The following is an 18817-nucleotide window of genomic DNA, read 5'->3' on the forward strand; positions in this document are numbered from 1 at the left end:
ATTTACTCAATGAGGCGAAGGACTTCTTTAAGCAATCAAAGCGGACATCTGCTATATCAACGATCATAAAATTATGCGCCGCTTTATGGAATGTGAGCACACTAAAACAACACCTCGATCAGAATTTGCCAACAAACACATGGATTTTGGGTAAGTGATCCTTACTGCCATTATATAAAATGTTGCTATGTACAGAAGTATGTACAATATGAAAAATTATTTCTAGGTGATGCAGGATATCCACTAGGAAGAATTATAATGACCCCATTTCGGAATACAGTTGATGGCTCACCACAAAGGAGCAACAACGAAATTCATGCTAAAGCAAGGAACTCCGTTGAGAACTATTGGCGTGCTGAAAAGCAAGTTCAGGTGTTTGCTTTCTGCTCGGGGTTTGCACTACGCGCCGGAAAAAGCTATGCAAATTGTTAATGCTTGCTGTGCTTTACACAACATTTCACAGCATTTCAAAGTTCAATTTCCCGATACCATTTTGAGCACAGATAACCAACAAGAATCCACACCTGAGGAAAATAATTCCGCATCGAATGTCGAAGGAGAAAGAATAAGGAACAACATAATGCGTTCATTGCAATAAATCTCACATGTATTTCATTTTAAATTAATAAATTAATTCATTTCACAAAAAGTAACAAATAATTCATTTTTCAAGTAAAGAGGTACTTATGTAACTAATAAAATCAACTTGGTTTCTTAAGTGATAAAAAGGGTTATTTACATTGAAAAAAAAAAATAAATTCATTAAAAAACATAATAATTCATTCTATAAAAAATTCCATTTCTTAATATATGCTAGATATCACCCATATTCAATTCTTCAGTCTTTTCAGTTTTTCTTTAGCTATTTCTATCTTTAGCTTCCTAAGGACACTTGCTTCTTTTCCACGTTCCTTTAACAACTTCACTTCTTCTTTCTTTAGCTGGTACACTTTATGCTGCGTGCTTTCTATTTTTTTGAGGGTTCGCAGAATCTGAGTTTGTGTTCCTGCCTGCCCTTCGAGTAATTGAATTTCGGCTTCGCTTGCCTTCAGTCGTTTGGGTCTCGTTTGGCACGGCATTTTCAATTACTACCGGCGAATCAGTAGCTGGAGGAGTTACATTTTCTTCTGCGGTCAAATCAACAGCTAACCCGAACGCTCTCCCAGGGGGATTAATTGATAAGTTAACTTGAGTAAGCTCACACACCCTTTCTTCACTAGCAGTCAAATTGGCTTCTTGGGTCGCCAGGAAGTTTTCTTTATTTTTCGCCAACTTTCGTTTCAGGTTGGCTTTATAATGAATCGATACCTAAATAGAAAAATCTGAATAAGGTGTTGTTTTTTGTTTTGGTTAAAAGTAACATACCCGTTGCCATTCTGGACCTGTTCTTGATGGTGGTCCAAGGCTATTCAGCTCGACTGCAAACTGCACCCAAGTATCTTTTGTTTCTTGGCGACTAGATCCGTATTGGCCTTTCCCTCTTCCAATGTCGGGATGTTTTTCGACTAAATCGACAAGGCTGTCAATTTGTTGCTTGTTTGATATTTTCCTGAAATAATTGTTTATTCATCCATTTGCTGCATATTTTACGTATTTTATTACAAACACTTACAATGTTTTTTCCATTTTACCGCTTGCTAACAAGAACACAACTGATAAAAAGTAGTTGTCGCACTTTGACAGCTCATACAACTAAACTTTAATTTGGTTATGAACCATAATACTGGTAACAACTTAACGAAGACAACTAAGTGAACAGCTGATTGAAAGTTGAGTTGAGTTGTAAATCGTAATACGAAATCGACAACTACAACTAAACTATCATTGTGAATCATAATAGGGGCATTTATTCTTTTATATAATCTTACTGTATGTAACCGTGGGGCCGATGCCACCTTTGTGACCTCTGTTAGAAGCTAAGTGCTGGACATCACCCTTGTGTCGAGCGTTTGTCCGATCGGATAAGGGACTGGCAGGTGTCCAAGGAACACTCTTTTTCTGACCACCTCTACATTAGTTTCAATCTCAATTTTGATCCTGCTCCTTTAACAGCATACAGGAACAGAAAGCGAACCGACTGGGCAAAGTATAGGAATACGCTGTCAGCCTCTCTACGCAGATACGCTTCTCACGATAAGTCCTGCTTATCGTTAAGACTTGATAAAGCGAGTCTCTAGAATACGAAGAGTATTTCTGTCGGTGAGCTGGACTCATCGTCAAAAATTTATACATTAGTTTCAATCTCAATTTTAATCCTGCTCCTTTAACAGCATACAGGAACAGAAAGCGAACCGACTGGGCAAAGTATAGGAATACGCTGTCGGCCTCTCTACGCAGATACGCTTCTCACGATAAGTCCTGCTTATCGTTAAGACCTGATAAAGCGAGTCTCTAGAATACGAAGAGTATTTCTGTCGGTGAGCTGGACTCATCGTCAAAAATTTATACATTAGTTTCAATCTCAATTTTAATCCTGCTCCTTTAACAGCATACAGGAACAGAAAGCGAACCGACTGGGCAAAGTATAGGAATACGCTGTCGGCCTCTCTACGCAGATACGCTTCTCACGATAAGTCCTGCTTATCGTTAAGACCTGATAAAGCGAGTCTCTCGAATATGAAGAGTATTTCTGTCGGTGAGCTGGACTCATCGTCAAAAATTTATGAAGCAGTGAACTTTGTGACAAATGCCTATAATGCTGCTTTCAAAGCCTCCTGCCCAAGCACCCTCCCGAAGGGCAAAAAGAAACCCCAGTGGTGGAATCCTGAGATTTCATCACTGAGGAAGAACAGCAGGAGGCTCTTCAATCATTCTAAGCAAACAGGTCTTTGGCAACCATACAAAGACGCACTCAAAAGTTTTCAAGAAGGCCATAAAGAGGGCGAAACGCGAACCTTGGCAAAACTTCTGCAACAACATAGAAGAGAACTCTGAAGCCAACAGGCTGAGGAAAGTTCTCTCGAAATCCTCTTCGAGTATGAACTCCATCCAGAAGCCTAACGGTGACTGGACGACATCGTGTAACGAAATGCTGGGGGTCCTTATGAGCACTCACTCCCCGGGCTGCTCGGACGACACCTCCGGCTTTTCGCCCGGTCCTAAGACCTACTTGTCTCTGGGTGATACCGTTAGGGACGTCGTAAGTGAGGAGAGGGTGGAATGGGCTTTAATGTCCTTCCAGGAGGAATCTTTCCCGCTCAACTACAGGAAGCTAAGGACATACTGTGCCCCCTGCTTTCTCAGATTTTTACATCCTGCCTAACCCTGACTCACATACCACATGAGTGGACAAAGGCAAAAGCTGTATTCTTACCAAAAGGAGGCAAGGCCCCTCATGTGAAACTGAAGGATTTCAGGCCTATAAGCCTCACTTCATTCTTCCTTAAAACTCTAGAGGTTCATCGACGAATATATTCGACGGAATACAAAAAATTACGACCTCTCCCGAACCAGCATGCATATTCCAAAGGAAAATCCGTGGATACCGCAATCCATGAAATCGTATCGACGATGGAAAAAGGATTGGCCTTAAAGGAATACACGCTCGGAGTTTTTCTCGATATCGAGGGTGCTTTCAACAATGTCTACCCGAAGTCTGTTGTTAACTCCCTTCTCATGGCGGGGGTGCAGCGGGGTCTGGTAGATTTTGTTGGGCTCCTTCTTGAAAAGAGAACTATTCTATCAGAACTGTGGGATGGTTCCATCACAACGTATGTGACCAGAGGCACCCCCCAAGGGGGCGTTCTCTCCCCTCTCTGGAATCTAACAGTGAACACCCTACTTCTAAGCCTAAAGGGCACCGGTTGTCAAGTCATAGCGTACGCCTATGACATAGCAATCGTGGCAACGGGCAAACATCTGGTCCAAGGAATGTGGACTTAGTGTCAATCATGCCAAGACAGAAATGGTACTTTTCACAAGGAAGTATGAAACTCCCTTATTTAAACATCCCACCCTAAACGGAGTGGCACTTACTCTCTCAACCGAGGTCAAATACCTTGGAATTATTCTAGACAAAAAACTTTACTGGAAGCGAAACATTGAAGACCGCTCCAAAAAGGCCAATACCGCCCTTTATGCCAGTAAGACGGTTAATTAACCCAAGAATAGTACACTGGATGTACACAGCTGTGATAAGACCCATACTTTTCTACGGGGTCACCGTATGGTGGCCTGCGCTAAACAACACTTTGTCCAGAGCCAAGGTGGAACGGGTGCAGAGGACGGCTGCCATGCAAGTCACGGGAGCACTGCCCATTACACCCACCAAATCTCTGGAAATAATGTTAAATCTTCCACCTGTGGATCTCTATGGAACATTTCGGGCCGGCTGCAGTGCGGCCAGGTTAAATACAATCCAGCCGTGGAGAGACCTCAGATTCGGACACGCAAAAGTACTTAAAACTCTACCGGATAATCTACGACAGATAGATTATACCACTCCTCTACTCTGTTTAGACAGCAAATTCTCCATAAGAATCGCAGAGAGGAACGAATGGGAAGGGGCCACAGACCTGAACCCAGGGTCTACGGCCATATATACAGATGGTTCCAAACTTAAGAAAAGACTGGGTAGCGGGATCTACTCTGACGAACTCGCGCTAAACCTGTTTTCGCTTACCGGACCATTGTAGTGTTTTTCAAGCAGAATTGAACGCCATAATGGAGGCGGCACGCTGGGTCATAACCTCCGCCCCTCCAGGACGGCCTATTGCTATCTATTCTGACAGCCAGGCTGCTATCAAATCTCTCAATTCTAACGGAACAACGTCCAAAGTAGCCATAGAATGCAGGAATATTCTCAACCTGCTGGCATCAAAATGCTCCTTCACTGTTCTATGGGTCCCTGGACATAGGGACATTCCTGGCAACTGCCTAGCCGACGAGCTGGCAAGGAGGGGGACGGAAATATCTGAAGTCAATTCTGCTCAGAATGCGGGCATACCTCTAACCTCCTGCAAACACAAACTAAAGGCGGAACTCGTCGAGGAGGTAAATTTCAGGTGGGCTGTGGAAACCACCTGCCATACTACCAGGCAAATTTGGCCAAAGATTGATGTAAAGCGATCCATAGCTCTTACCCGGCTGGACCGCTCCTCTCTCAGATTAGTAGTCGGGGCAATCACCAGACACTGCCTGATGGGCACACACGGAAAAAGGCTAGGATACCCCACCAACGATTTTTNGCAAATTCTCCATAAGAATCGCAGAGAGGAACGAATGGGAAGGGGCCACAGACCTGAACCCAGGGTCTACGGCCATATATACAGATGGTTCCAAACTTAAGAAAAGACTGGGTAGCGGGATCTACTCTGACGAACTCGCGCTAAACCTGTTTTCGCTTACCGGACCATTGTAGTGTTTTTCAAGCAGAATTGAACGCCATAATGGAGGCGGCACGCTGGGTCATAACCTCCGCCCCTCCAGGACGGCCTATTGCTATCTATTCTGACAGCCAGGCTGCTATCAAATCTCTCAATTCTAACGAAGCAACGTCCAAAGTAGCCATCGAATGCAGAAATACTCTCAACCTGCTGGCATCAAAATGCTCCTTCACTGTTCTATGGGTCCCTGGACATAGGGACATTCCTGGCAACTGCCTAGCCGACGAGCTGGCAAGGAGGGGGACGGAAATATCTGAAGTCAATTCTGCTCAGAACGCGGGCATACCTCTAACCTCCTGCAAACATAGACTAATGACGGAACTCGTCGAGGAGGTAAATTTCAGGTGGGCTGTGGAAACCACCTGCCATACTACCAGGCAAATTTGGCCAAAAATTGATGTAAAGCGATCCATAGCTCTTACCCTGCTGGACCGCTCCTCTCTCAGATTAGTAGTCGGGGTTATCACCGGACACTGCCTGATGGGCACACACGGAAAAAGGCTAGGATACCCCACCAACGATTTTTGTCGCAGTTGCAGAGACGAGGAAGAGGTGGAGACCGTTGAACACTATCTCTGCCATTGTCCCGCCCTGGCCAACACACGCAACCGATTCCTCAACAAGTACTTTCTAGATTGTTTAGCCGATTTGAACTCGGCGAACGTCCTCGACTTTTCGTGCTATATAAAACGCACTCGGTGGTTCAATTACTAAGGAAGGGAAAGAAACAAATGGCTTCCGCCAAGGGTATCACAACGGGCGTTTCCAGCCCACGTGTGCTCCGCGCTCTGCGCGGGGCTGCCACTCCAACCTTACCTAACCTAACCTACGCTCTTATTTATCCAAATTTTCAGATAATAAAAATACATATACAATTTGGATGTTACTTGTTGTTGTAGACATCTTTTTTTAATTTATGGCTTACTATTATAAAATCACATAACGCTGTTCGCAAGTGGACTACTCAAATACGTTTATGTGTGCATGTATGTGGTACAGCGCAGTCACGTCGCTCATACACCTCTCGTTTGCCTTTGTGAGCTCGTGTTTGATCGGCACTGATGTACAGAATTTTCGCGTAGCTATGCGCTATGCTGGTTACTGCAGCAGGTTGAACTCATACCTGAGCAAATTAAGCGAAGATATTCCAAACGAATGCCCGGCATGCGGACAGTCGCCCCATGACTCACGGCATCTCTTGTTGTTGTTGTTGTTGTTGTTTTAGCAGCATACAAGCTCCCCAAAGAGTTTTTGGGGAGTGTTGCTGGAGTGACAGTCTTTGCCCAAATATAAATCTGGGTCGTTCCGGTTACGTAGACCCGACTGTCGTGGGAACGCACAGCAACCCCACCCTGCTAACGCCCCTGTCCCTATGGACAGACCCCGTCGAGGCTGCACGCTTCCTAGGGCTGCCGTTAGTGGAGCTTGACGACAACAATTGAGGGACTAACCGATCTAGCCGGGGTTGTTGTAGCCGCTACAACAGCAACAACCAAATAGGCTTATGCTTGTACGTATTTGTATTTTTTGGTAACTTTACACAAAAAAAAGGGTACTTATCTTCCAAGAATAAAAAAAAGGTATGCCACTCGGTTTCTTTTTACAAATGCTTCGTTTTAAAAAAAAATAATTATTAAAATCGGTTTAGTAGTTTGAGAAATAAGTCGTGACAAACAATTTCCATATAATATTTTATATAATAGTATAGATATATAGATATAGATACACCCGTACATATATTGTACTTTAAACGCACAACCCACTATACCCTGAACACACTGAACTGTAAATTAAAGACTATATTTATAACGATTAGCTAAAAACCACTTCTTTTATTTGTTCGAAATCAGCCACGAATTGTCGACATAACCCGACACCAGCTATTCCAAATAGAGCATCCGATAGCACACGCCATCTTCTGCCCAAACTGGTTCAAACGAATAACTCCATTCTCATTATCAACCATATCAAGAGCCCTCGAATTCTTAAGGATCTTCAGATACCTTTTAACAGAAAGCCACCAACATCTGAAACTTATCCACAATGGTTGATAAACACTAAACCTGTAATTAAAACCCTGCAGCTTCCCAATGCAAGCACCCCTACGGAAAAGTACAGAACACTTTTTGCTGTTGAAAAAGAAAACTGGCAGGGCCTGGGATGAAAATTTGTATACACTGATGGATCCAATACAGCAGTAAATACCTCTTTTGCATTGGTAACACAAGACGGAAGCACTATAAAACGTGGTATACTTCACTCCATATGTTCGATATACACGGCGGAAGCGGCGGGGATACTCGCAGCAATCACGTATGCCAAGATAGACAGAGGTAAATTGAGCATTTGCTCAGACAGCCACTCCATCACAAACGCTCTAATACACTACCCGCACAAAATTAAACTAATGTGGATCGCTAGGCAGGTGGGAATCTCTGGGAACCAACACGCGAGCCCTGCAGCCAAAAACGTCGCCACCGTGCCTTCCTTTATGTACCAGTCTGTGTCAAAGCAAGACATATGGGCCGAAATAGCGAGACAACGCCTAACGTCGTTGACTGACGCCTGGAGAATGTACTCCCATCACTATTCAACAATCAACCCTGCCAGAAAGAAGCCAGTCTACGCCCCAAACACAACCCTGCGCGCATTGAGACCATATATGCCTCATGCTTGGTCATACAATCGCAACACATGCTCATCTATTACAACGTGCTTCACTCAACACCTGTCCATTCTGTGAGGTACCCGTATCGCTAAGCCACATTCTACTCTGCCAAATAACAGTCACTGGCCGACAAGAAATCTTAGAATCAATCAACCCTATCGAGTTGCTAAAAAAATGCCACCTTCAACAATGTTCAAACTATGTATAACTTGCTTAAAGACGTAGATTTACTTAGACGAATTTAATCTTTATGGTAACATAAAAGCAAACGCCTACTCACAGGGCAATAAGGACAGCTGAAGGCCACCGATGCCAGTGCTGTGAATTGCAATATATTTGTAAAATATTCATTATTGTGCAAATAAATTTATAAAATAAAATAAAACATAGATATAAAAAAATAACGCGTTTTTCAGGTCCAAACTGGAATATGCCTCTATAATATGGAATCCTTCGTATGAAATTCATCATAACAGGATTGAACGTGTACAAAAATGTTTTTTAAATTTTGGTTTGGCTCAAATTAGATTTAAAAACACTACTCCACCATATATATCTCGCTGCGAATTGATTAGCTTACATACTCTTCGTAGTAGACGGGCTATCTCGGGTCTGATGTTTTGAGTGGGGAAATTGACTGCCCCACTCTATTACAGCTCATTAAACTCAATGCTCCCATGAAAATGCTACGGCAATATATGTTTTCGATTGAACTATGTAAGACGAATTATGCTCTAAATGAACCAATTATAAGGGTAATGAGTTATTTCGATGTTGTATCCAAAGTGTACAATGTGAATATTTTTGCCAATAGGATAGAATTTAAGAAAACCTTGTGCACATGTAACCCTTAATGTTTCAGTTTATTAAGTTTTTTGTTATCTAGTCTGCAAGATTGTACTAATCATAGACTCTAAATAAATAAATAAACACAGAAAGAGAATTCTACTTTGTGAGGGTTATAATCCCTAAGAGACCGCAGGCCGCCTACACAGAGAAGTTCTGCTCAAAAATACTTCTCCTCCTTTTCTTCGCAACACAGAAAGAGAATTCTACTTTGTGAGGATTATAATCCCTTAGCGCGGCCGCAGGCCGCCTACGCAGAGAGAAGTTCTGCTCAAAAATACTTCTGCTTTATAATCCCTAAGCGCGGCCGCTTCGCAACACAGAAAGAAAATTCTACTTTGTGAGGGTTACAATCCCTAAACGCGGCCGCACGCCGCCTACGCAGAAAACAGTTCTGCTCAAAAATACTTTTGCTTATTTTCTTCGCAACACAGAAAGAGAATTCTACTTTGTGAGGGTTATAATACCTAACCACGGCCGCAGGCCGCCTACGCGGAAAGAAGTTCGGCTCAAAAATACTTCTGCTCATTTACTTCGCAACACAGAAAGAGAATTCTACACTGTGAGGGTTATAATCCCTAAGCGTGGCTGAAAGCCGCCTACGCAGAAAGAGTCCTACGTCAAAAATACTACGATGTCGAAAGGTGTTTTATACACTTGGCAAGGCCACACAAACGAAGAGTTCTGCGTAGTAAGGGGATTATAACCCTAAGCGCAGCCGAAGGCCTCATACGCAGAAGGAGTTCTGCGTCAAAAATACTACGATGTTAAAAGCAAAGAACCTTGCGTTATAATTAAAAATTACCAAAAGTGAAAAGTGAACCAGTTCAGGGAAAATTAAACATTCCCACGACAGCCGGTTCTACGTACCGGAATGACTCGGGTTTTACCCGACCAAGCGCGGTTGTTTCGGCGATCTAACCCCGTTTAGGTAGGCGAAATCCATCAAACGTTGCTCGATCCCAGGGCTACAACTTCTCCGCACCCTTCTGCTCAGGGCTGGCATAGAGTCAAACCCAGGGCCAGAAATCTACACCTGCTGCGTATGCCAGAGACGACTGCATAAAAACTCCACTTCGGTCAGGTGCAATGCCTGTGACGGGTGGAGTCACCTTCGTAACTGCTCGGGCCTACGTACGCACCGGCAATGGACCACGTCGTTCGTGGCCCCATGCTGTGCGAACCGGACCGCCTCCACGGCAAACCACCACCCGCCTGGGCAGCACACAATCAACACACCCCAACACAACACAGCAATAGACACACAAACAAACACAATGGCACCCACACACCGCCGCCGGCAACTCCTAGTCCCTCCGACAATCTGCTCTGTCTGTCAGTCAAGAATACCCCGTAACGTGACATCAGTCAAGTGCAACTCTTGCCTTGGCTGGTGCCACTTTAGGGCATGCTCAGGGCTTCGCAACACGCGCGATTGGACGAGTGACTATGTGGGCCCCTGCTGTGCATCCCTCCCCCGCGACGCCGCCAACCACCACCACAAGGCAGCACACCCTTCTGCAGCACGTACAGCAGGGGGGCGGCAGGCTACACAACTCTTTAACAGCACACATCACAATCGGTCTCCCAAGGCATACAAAGGTGCTACATTTAACTGTAACGGACTCCAGAGCAAGATCGAGGAGAGAACTGTCTTTATGGGAAGGCATGGAATATTAATAGCTGCGGTCCAAGAGACGAAGTTGCACGGCAATTCAACCTGTCACCAGCTGCCCGGCAGGATATCACCCTGAAATAGGTGCGCTACTCAGAGGTGAAAACCGTATGGTAGTTGGTGACTTCAACGCGCACCACGATCTCTGGCACTCAAGCCTGTCAAATGATCGTAGGGGAATACATCTGGCTGAGCAGATAGACGATTCGACATTCTGCACAATGAACGACGACGCACCCACCAGGATTATGGGCAGCTGCTGCAGCTCGCCAGATCTAACAATTGTCAGCGCTGGTCTGATAAACAGCGTACCATGGCGACCTATGCTGACTCTAGCATCAGACTATCTGCCCATAGTCATCTCGATTGATAAACCTGCCGACTTTGCTTCCGTGGATCACCGGACCTATATCAACTTATCCAAAGCTGACTGGAAAGGCTTCACGGATGTTACTGAGGGCGCCTTCACTGCACTACCCATACCAACCGACGTTCATGTAGGTGAGCATAAGTTCCGCAGGGTTGTCACCGCTGCTACAGCTCGCTTCATTCCAGCAGGATGTATTAAGGATCCACGTCCGAATTTTCCTGCCGAAGCGGCTGTTCTAGCTGATGAGCGCGACAACCTTCGTCAGGCCGATCGCGGAAATCCCCGTATTAGGGATCTCAATTCGGAGATTCGCCAACTTGTGAACGTACATAAGCGGAAGAAATGGGAAGTGCATCTGAAGACCTGCAACTTCGCATCTGGTGTGAGCAAGCTTTGGTCAACCGTGAGGTCGTTGTGCAACCCGACGAAGCGCGACGACAGAGTCGAGATAGACTTTGGTGACCACGCTTCGTCGGACCCGGAGAGATGCGCGAGCTATTTTAGCCGGCAGTTCATACTGCTCCTCCGGTGGACAAAACCAAGCGTCGAGTGACCAGAAGGTTGCACAAAATGCCAAAACCTAGTGCGCCTCTTGTTTTCACCAGCGGTGAGGTAAGGGTAGCCATCGGGAAGGCGAAAGCCTCCAAAGCCATTGGACCCGACGGAATATGCATGTTGATGCTGAAGAATTTGGGTCCTGCGGGAGTAGCGCACCTAACGGAGGTCCTCAACCTGTCTATGGCCACTCTCGTCATTCCAGACATCTGGAAAATGGGGAGAGTGGTCCCACTGCTCAAACCGGGGAAACCAGCCATCAAAGGAGAGTCTTATCGCCCGATAACTCTCCTTTCCCCGGTAGCGAAGACACTCGAGGCCCTGCTGCTCCCGTACTTCACAAACCACCTGACCCCAGCGAAGCATCAACATGGGTTCCGTAAAGTGCATAGTACAACAACAGCACTTAACGCCATAAACACTCAGATAACTCGGGGCCTAAACCGAAACCGCCCCTGTGAGAGAACTATTCTAGGAGCGTTGGACCTGTCCAAGGCGTTCGACACTGTCAGTCATTCAACGCTACTAGAAGATATAGAGGCCTCCTCACTCCCACAGGGACTCAAACGGTGGTCGGCGAATTACCTGAGTGGTCGACACTCGTCAGTAATCTTCAGAGACAAAACCAGCAAGCCACGTAAAATTAAACAGGGGGTACCACAGGGTGGTGTCCTGTCCCCGCTACTGTTTAATTATTACATATCAAAGCTTCCTCAGCCACCAGAGGGTGTTAATATAGTCTCATATGCTGACGATTGTTCGATCATGGCGTCTGGGAATGGAATTGATGACTTGTGCTCAAAAGTAAACGGTTACCTCTCCGAACTTTCTCGCTTCTTCACTGCAAGGAGCCTAGCCCTATCCCCTGCGAAATCCTCGGCAACCCTTTTCACCACCTGGACGAAGGAGGTCAGACTGCCACTGGGTATTCACGTCGATGACGTAACAATACCGACGGTGAATAACCCGAAAATCCTCGGAGTAACCTTCGACAGTCTGTTCTCCTTCTCGGCGCACACAACCGCAATTGTCAACAAAGTACAGAGCCGCAACAATGTCCTCAAGTCGCTGGCCGGCAGCACTTGGGGCAAAGATAAAGAAACGTTGTTGGCAACATACAAGGCAATTGGCCGGCCGGTTCTGAACTACTGCAGACCTGCCAAAACACGGCATTACGTACCGCGACAGAATGCCTCCTGATGACGCCTCTACATCACCTTCATAACGAGGCCCAGATGCTCCCGGTAAAGGAGCATAACTTAATGCTTTGCAGGCAGTTCCTCGCTGGGAGCTACAGACTTGGCCATCCCTGAGATTCCCACTCAGCTAACCCCCTGTCCCTATGGACAGCCCCTGTGGAAGTCGCACACTTCCTGGGCCTCCCCTTAGCTGAAATAGACGACAACGATGATGGATGAACCGTCCCGAACGGGGCTTAGTAGCCGCTACAACAACAACAACAAGGGAAAATTAAACTCTGAATAAGGTTGATTATTTTAACTATATAATTGATAAAATCATAGAGATAATAATCTGCTTTATCTTGAGTTTCGCCCGAAAAAAATTCACCCAATTTTTTTTTTAGTAAATAAAGGGAAACCTAGTGAAAAGTAAACCGGTTCGGAGAAAATTATACTCCGTTTCTCCGGCAGCATTTTTGTGCTGGCTTTAGTATTCAGCCGCACGTTTTGTTTTAAGAAAACCAAGTGGAATTGACAAATGAAACTTTGTCAGAATGTTAAGGGAGGTATCCTCTAAATCATGTATAACTAAAAAATAAAAACAATATAATTTTTTATAAGTTATTGATTTCCTTGTCAAAAAATTGCATTTGTCACATACCTTCATATTTATAAATGCACATAACACTCTACCTAATAGTTTACACACATTTATTTTATTTTATCTTGTATATACATCACTTTAACGCAACTTTTATTTACTTTTAAATTACATTAAATTGAACCCATATTTACAATAACACATGGTTGTAAAGGTACACATAAGATGTGTTGCCATACTGTACAAAACAACACATACAAAGAAGGCAACACAGAAAGGAGAAGTCTACTTTGTGAGGGTTATAATCCCTAAGCACGGCGGCAGGCCGCCTACGCAGAAAGAAGTTCTGCTCAAAAATACTTCTGCTCATTTTCTTCGCAACACAGAAAGAGAATTCTACACTGTGAGGGTTATAATCCCTAAGTGCGGAAGATCAGCACCTATTTCGGCAACAGAAATGAGAATTCTATGTAGTGAGGGTTATAATCACTAAGTGCGGCCGAAGGCTGCCTACGCAGAAAGGTGTTCTCTGCAAAAGGGGTTCAGCCCCCCTTCTTCGGCAACACAGAAAGGAGAATTCTACTTAGTCAGGGTTATAATCCCTAAGTGCGTCCGAAGGCCGCCTACGCAGAAAGGTGTTCTCTGCAAAAGTTGTTCAGTCCCTCTTCTTCGGCAACACGGAAAGGAAACTTCTACTAAGTGAAAATTCCGAATTAAAAATCCGCCTTTATTATTCAAAATTTCAATTTGGCAGCACCAAGTTTGATGTTATTTTGTTATCTCATTCATAGTTTATACGGAAACTTTAACAACAGATTCTATAAAAACTATAGGGTAGCTATGAAAAAAGGGATATTTTCCTATTCTATCCCCCATCATCCTCCTTTTTCTAGAATTTGCCGTCCGCAAACTAAAATTTTCCCGTATTTTTTCTTTCGCCATTGTTATTATCTGCCATCATCGCCATATTTGTATAAAAGTTAAAACTTGACTTTAATTTTTTTCGTCAATTATAAAAGTTAAATCTGACTTTTGTTGTTTCGGTCAAAACAGCAGTTTACATATTCACAATACAATATGTTTTAATAAAAAATGCACATTATTCGGAGTATCGCAAATCAATAACAATAAGCCTAGTGCTGAGAACGCGTGTTCTACACTGACTTGTGTCGCTGCCACTTGATGTCTAATTAATGTGACTAACCGTACTTCTTTCGGAAGTACAGTACTTCTTTTTTAGCTCTTGTACTTCGTACTTCGAAGTACAGTCAAATGTTATTCTTTGCAATATTTTGTACTTCAGCTCCTGTAGTTCTCCGATTTTGTGGACGATCGTCCAATGGCTTGGACGATAAAATCGTTCAAACCGTTAAAGTCGCCGGGGACCGATGGCATCATATTTGCAAACTGCGTGAGGACCGCGTACATCCCCAATGCTTGGAGGGTAGTCAGTGTTGCGTTTATCCCGAAGGCCGGAAAATGGTCTCATGTTTCTCCTAGGGATTTTAGGCCTATCAGTCTGTCCTCGTTTTCGCTAAAATCGCTAGAGAGATGGATAGACCTGTACATAAGAAACGCGATTCCTCGTGACTATCTTTCAAGAGCTCAACATGCTTATGGCAAGCTCGGTGGATACCACCCTGCATACATTGCTAAAGTGGTCAGAGGAAGCCTTCACGCAGTAGCAATGTCACTCCAGAGGCAATATTCAAGTGTATTTATAATTTGGGGATTGAGACCAACCGGGTTTTGACTTCGCCCTGAACACATAGATTACAGCGCCTCCGAAATGCCTGCCAGAAGCTCCTTCTCTGCCTATATTCCCTCAAGAGATGACTGGGTAGGGAGGGATTACTAAGGATTCCGGACGTCTGCAGTGTCTTTCAGGTGGAAATGGCTGCCATCAAGGAAGCGGTAGACTCACTGCTAAAGGGTATGATGGTGCGTTAAAAATAGGTAACGTGCGTTATCCATCGCGTTAGAGAGGTAATTCTTCTAGTTTAGGTTATCCCCCAGATAAGGAGCAACTAGGGACGCCTCTGTCCTCCTGCGGTACACTATTGGATGGTTGGGCCTAGTGTGAGCTCGGCGGGCGCTAAACAAACACGTATACTTCGTACTCGCGATCATGAAATTGCATACTTTACTAAATACCTAATAAAATGGGCAAAAGAAAGCGATGCTCCTTTTGTGAAATAAAAGAGGCAAATAAGACGTTTCTCCGCTGCAGAAAATGTTTTTATAAGGCACTTAAAAATTTTGTTTGCAGCTCTAGTAACGAGTGACCCATCGCTACCCCTTAAAGGTGCCGAATACCACGTTACCTCTCAAGAGTTAGTAATGGGGGTTCTGACAGGTCATTGTGCGATTGATATTCACTCGATAAGACTAGGAATTTCAACTGATACCTTTTGTTTGAGCTGCCAAAAGGGAAGATGAAGTGGAATCACACTTTCTTTTAGACTGTCCACCTTCGCGAGGCTAAGATGGAAGCATTTTGGCTCGCTGTTCTGAACTAACACTGAGCTCTCAGGGATCGAATTTAGCCGCATTCGAAATTTTAAATGGGCTCGCGGCGTTAACCTAACCCAACCTGTACTACTTCTTTGAGCTATGAAATAGTTGGTCACATTATATATGGTATATTTGACTGCAAAAATAAAAGTCAAATTTGGGTTGACTTCGCGAGAGTGCACCACGCTTTGGAGGTTTAGGGGGAGTCGTACACATCACAAAACTGAAAACCGGACGGCGAGGAAACTCATAGTTTACGAGTAATTTGTTGTTAAGGTTGCAAATTTCACCTAACAAAATGTACGATAACAAACCATTTCAAACAAATACAAGTGTGCAGAAAACACACATTTCAAGTAAATTAAGCTCTTTGAACGTTTATCTGTTTTATATTTTATTAATTTCATTATTTAACGATGAGGAACACGTTTATAAATAATTTGTTTATTTTCCATTAGACAACCGAAATAGTATGTATGAATGTATGTATGGACAATGACCGAAACGAAGATGGTGTGAGTAAACCTGTTGCCAGAATACATTTCGAAATGTGTTGCTAGATGTTCAAAGCGTAAGAATATTATAAAGGCGAATATGATAAGTGCTATTTTATTATGAGTTTAATAGCTATTACGAGTATTATGTGTGCAGATAATGTAATTTTTTAGTAAAATGATAATAATTATTGATTGTATGATTTAAATAGACATCATAATTATAGTATAGTCACTTTTATTGCTGAGAAGTTCTGCTCAAAAATACTTCTGCTCATTTTCTTCACAACACAGAAAGAGGATTCTACTTTGTGAGGGTTATAATTCTTCTGCTTCTTTTCTTCGCACCACAGAAAGAGAATTCTACTTTATGAATTTGTATAAGACATTTAGTTATTTGCAAAAAACAATTGCACTTATCGCACTTTCTTTTGATGCATTTCACGCATTTTTATATACAAGACATTTTTATAAAACACCCAGTAACCATAATAGACATCACAGAGGCGGCAGCCCCAGGTTTACCACACAGAAAGAGAATTCTACTTTATGAATTTGTATAAGACATTTAGTTATTTGCAAAAAACAATTGCACTTATCGCACTTTCTTTTGATGCATTTCACGCATTTTTATATACAAGACATTTTTATAAAACACCCAGTAACCATAATAGACATCACAGAGGCGGCAGCCCCAGGTTTACCACACAGAAAGAGAATTCTAGTTACCTCATCCTTTCCTAAGGCTACATCACTGGGGCGGTAGCCCCAGTTGGTGCACACCAAAAGGAGAATTCTATTTGGTAAGGGTTATAATCCTAAAGCGCGGCCGAGGGCCGCCTACGCAGAAAGGAATTCTACGCAAAAATACTGTGGACGCAACTCCTTTTTTTCGACTCCTATTTTTAGTTTTTTTCTAGCGAAACGGTGGGTATTCTTTACTTGTTCCTATTCGCCTTTATAATATTCTTACGTTGCACACATAATAATAATAATAATAATAGATTGGCGCTTACACATATGTATGTTAGTGTTTGGCCGAGCTTCTCCTCCGATTTGTGGCGTGCGCCTTGATGTTGTCACACAAATAGGAGGGACCTACATTTTTACGTTCCCACGGCAGTCGGGTCTACATAACCGGAACGACCCAGATTTATATTTGGCCAAGGACTGTCAATCCAGTAACCTTCCCCAAAAACTCTTTGGGGAATTTGCATACTGCTACAACAACAACAACAACCTACAGTCTTACGCCGACTCCGAACGGCGATTGTATTTTAATGAGAAGCTGTTTTTCATGGCAGAAATACACTCGGAGGTTTGCCATTGCCTGCCGAGGGGCGACCGCTGTTGAGAAAAAACCTTTTTTCTTAATTTTTCTGCGATGTTGCTTTGACCAGGGCTTGAACCCAGGCGCAGCGGAGTGGAAGCGCGCACTGCTTACCACCACATACTTAAATACTTACATACTAATCCGGTTCTCTAAAGGAAAGTAAACAAATTTATAAACGTGTTCCTGATCGTTAAATAATGCAATTTTGTTCAATATACAGGGTCTCCCAGAGGTAACCTGCCAAACTTGAGGAGAAGGCAGGTGGGGCGGTGAGCTCCCTGATAAGCAAAAATTTTTCAGATAAAAGTGTCACCGTTTTTGAAATATTTAAATTTTTTCGAATTAGAAAAAAATCGTGCCTTTTCATGTATTTTCTTTAACGGCATCTACAAACCAGGCTATAGTTAGTAAATTTTTTATGTAAAATACATTCAGATAGTTGCTTCTCCAACTCAAATGCAATGTTGTTAAAATATATCAAGGAACCATTATAAAATTAGGACTATGTTGGGATTTTTAACTTTTTGATATTTTCTTCCCCAACTTTGACTATCTCGGGTGAAAAAAAAATGTACTGAGCTATAACTTTACATTACATAAAAAAATTGCTCATTTAATAAAGATTTCAGAAAGGTGCCACACTTACTGTTTCGAAAAAAAAAAAAAAAGTTATAGCCGCTTTTGTGGGTAAAGGACTGAGACACGCTAGAATGTATTTAATAGATTTAAATTGAATTTGCTCTTGTTACCGTCAAATGACATGCTAAATAGTACAAAGGTACATAATTACTTGCTCTTGACATTATTTTATGTTACTTACCGGAATTAGTGAAAGTGGATTTTGTGAAATTGGACCCTTCGAACATTGTGTTATTAATACTATGACAGAGAACACGCAGTATACGTCGCATGAATATGCGGATATTCACCTAATTTACGGTGAAGCTTGCTGTGATGCCAGAGCTGCTCAAAGACTCTATGCAGAGTGGGTATCGTCGGCATCCGGGTCGTGAAGTATTCGCCCGGACTCATAGATAAATATATGAAGGTAAGTGTTTTTTACACCATTCTTGTTTGCTTGCTTGTTAACTATCATTTTTCACTTTTTTAAAGTCGTGGCGGCGAAACAGGACGTCCTGCAACGGTAGATGTTGAAGTTGTGTTAGAGGAAGTGGAACTAGGTCCATCGACTTCAG

At 43.3% G+C, this 18817-nt stretch overlaps 1 protein-coding gene across 1 annotated transcript; it reads right to left on the reverse strand.

Annotated features, from left to right (window-relative positions):
• Window positions 1-441: 441 nt before the first annotated feature.
• Window positions 442-2312, reverse strand: LOC108372678 (uncharacterized). The gene is made up of 3 exons (XM_017628410.1): window positions 1613-2312; window positions 1366-1549; window positions 442-1308 (listed from the first exon to the last, which is right to left on the reverse strand). Exons 1-3 carry the CDS (start codon window positions 1624-1626, stop codon window positions 952-954), a joined length of 555 nt encoding a protein of 184 aa, XP_017483899.1. The 5' UTR covers window positions 1627-2312; the 3' UTR covers window positions 442-951.
• Between the last annotated feature and the right edge of the window lie 16505 nt (window positions 2313-18817).

Source organism: Rhagoletis zephyria, unplaced genomic scaffold (assembly GCF_001687245.7).
Source record: "Rhagoletis zephyria isolate East Lansing unplaced genomic scaffold, Rhagoletis_zephyria_1.1 Rzeph_scaffold_05967, whole genome shotgun sequence".
NCBI lineage: Eukaryota > Metazoa > Arthropoda > Insecta > Diptera > Tephritidae > Rhagoletis > Rhagoletis zephyria.

Bases quoted from the DNA above. Each gene is read 5' to 3' on its own strand.
- LOC108372678 (XM_017628410.1), bottom strand. The intron at 1,309-1,365 runs GTATGTTACTTT...TTTTCTATTTAG, and splicing joins CAGGTCCAGAATGGCAACGG to GTATCGATTCATTATAAAGC.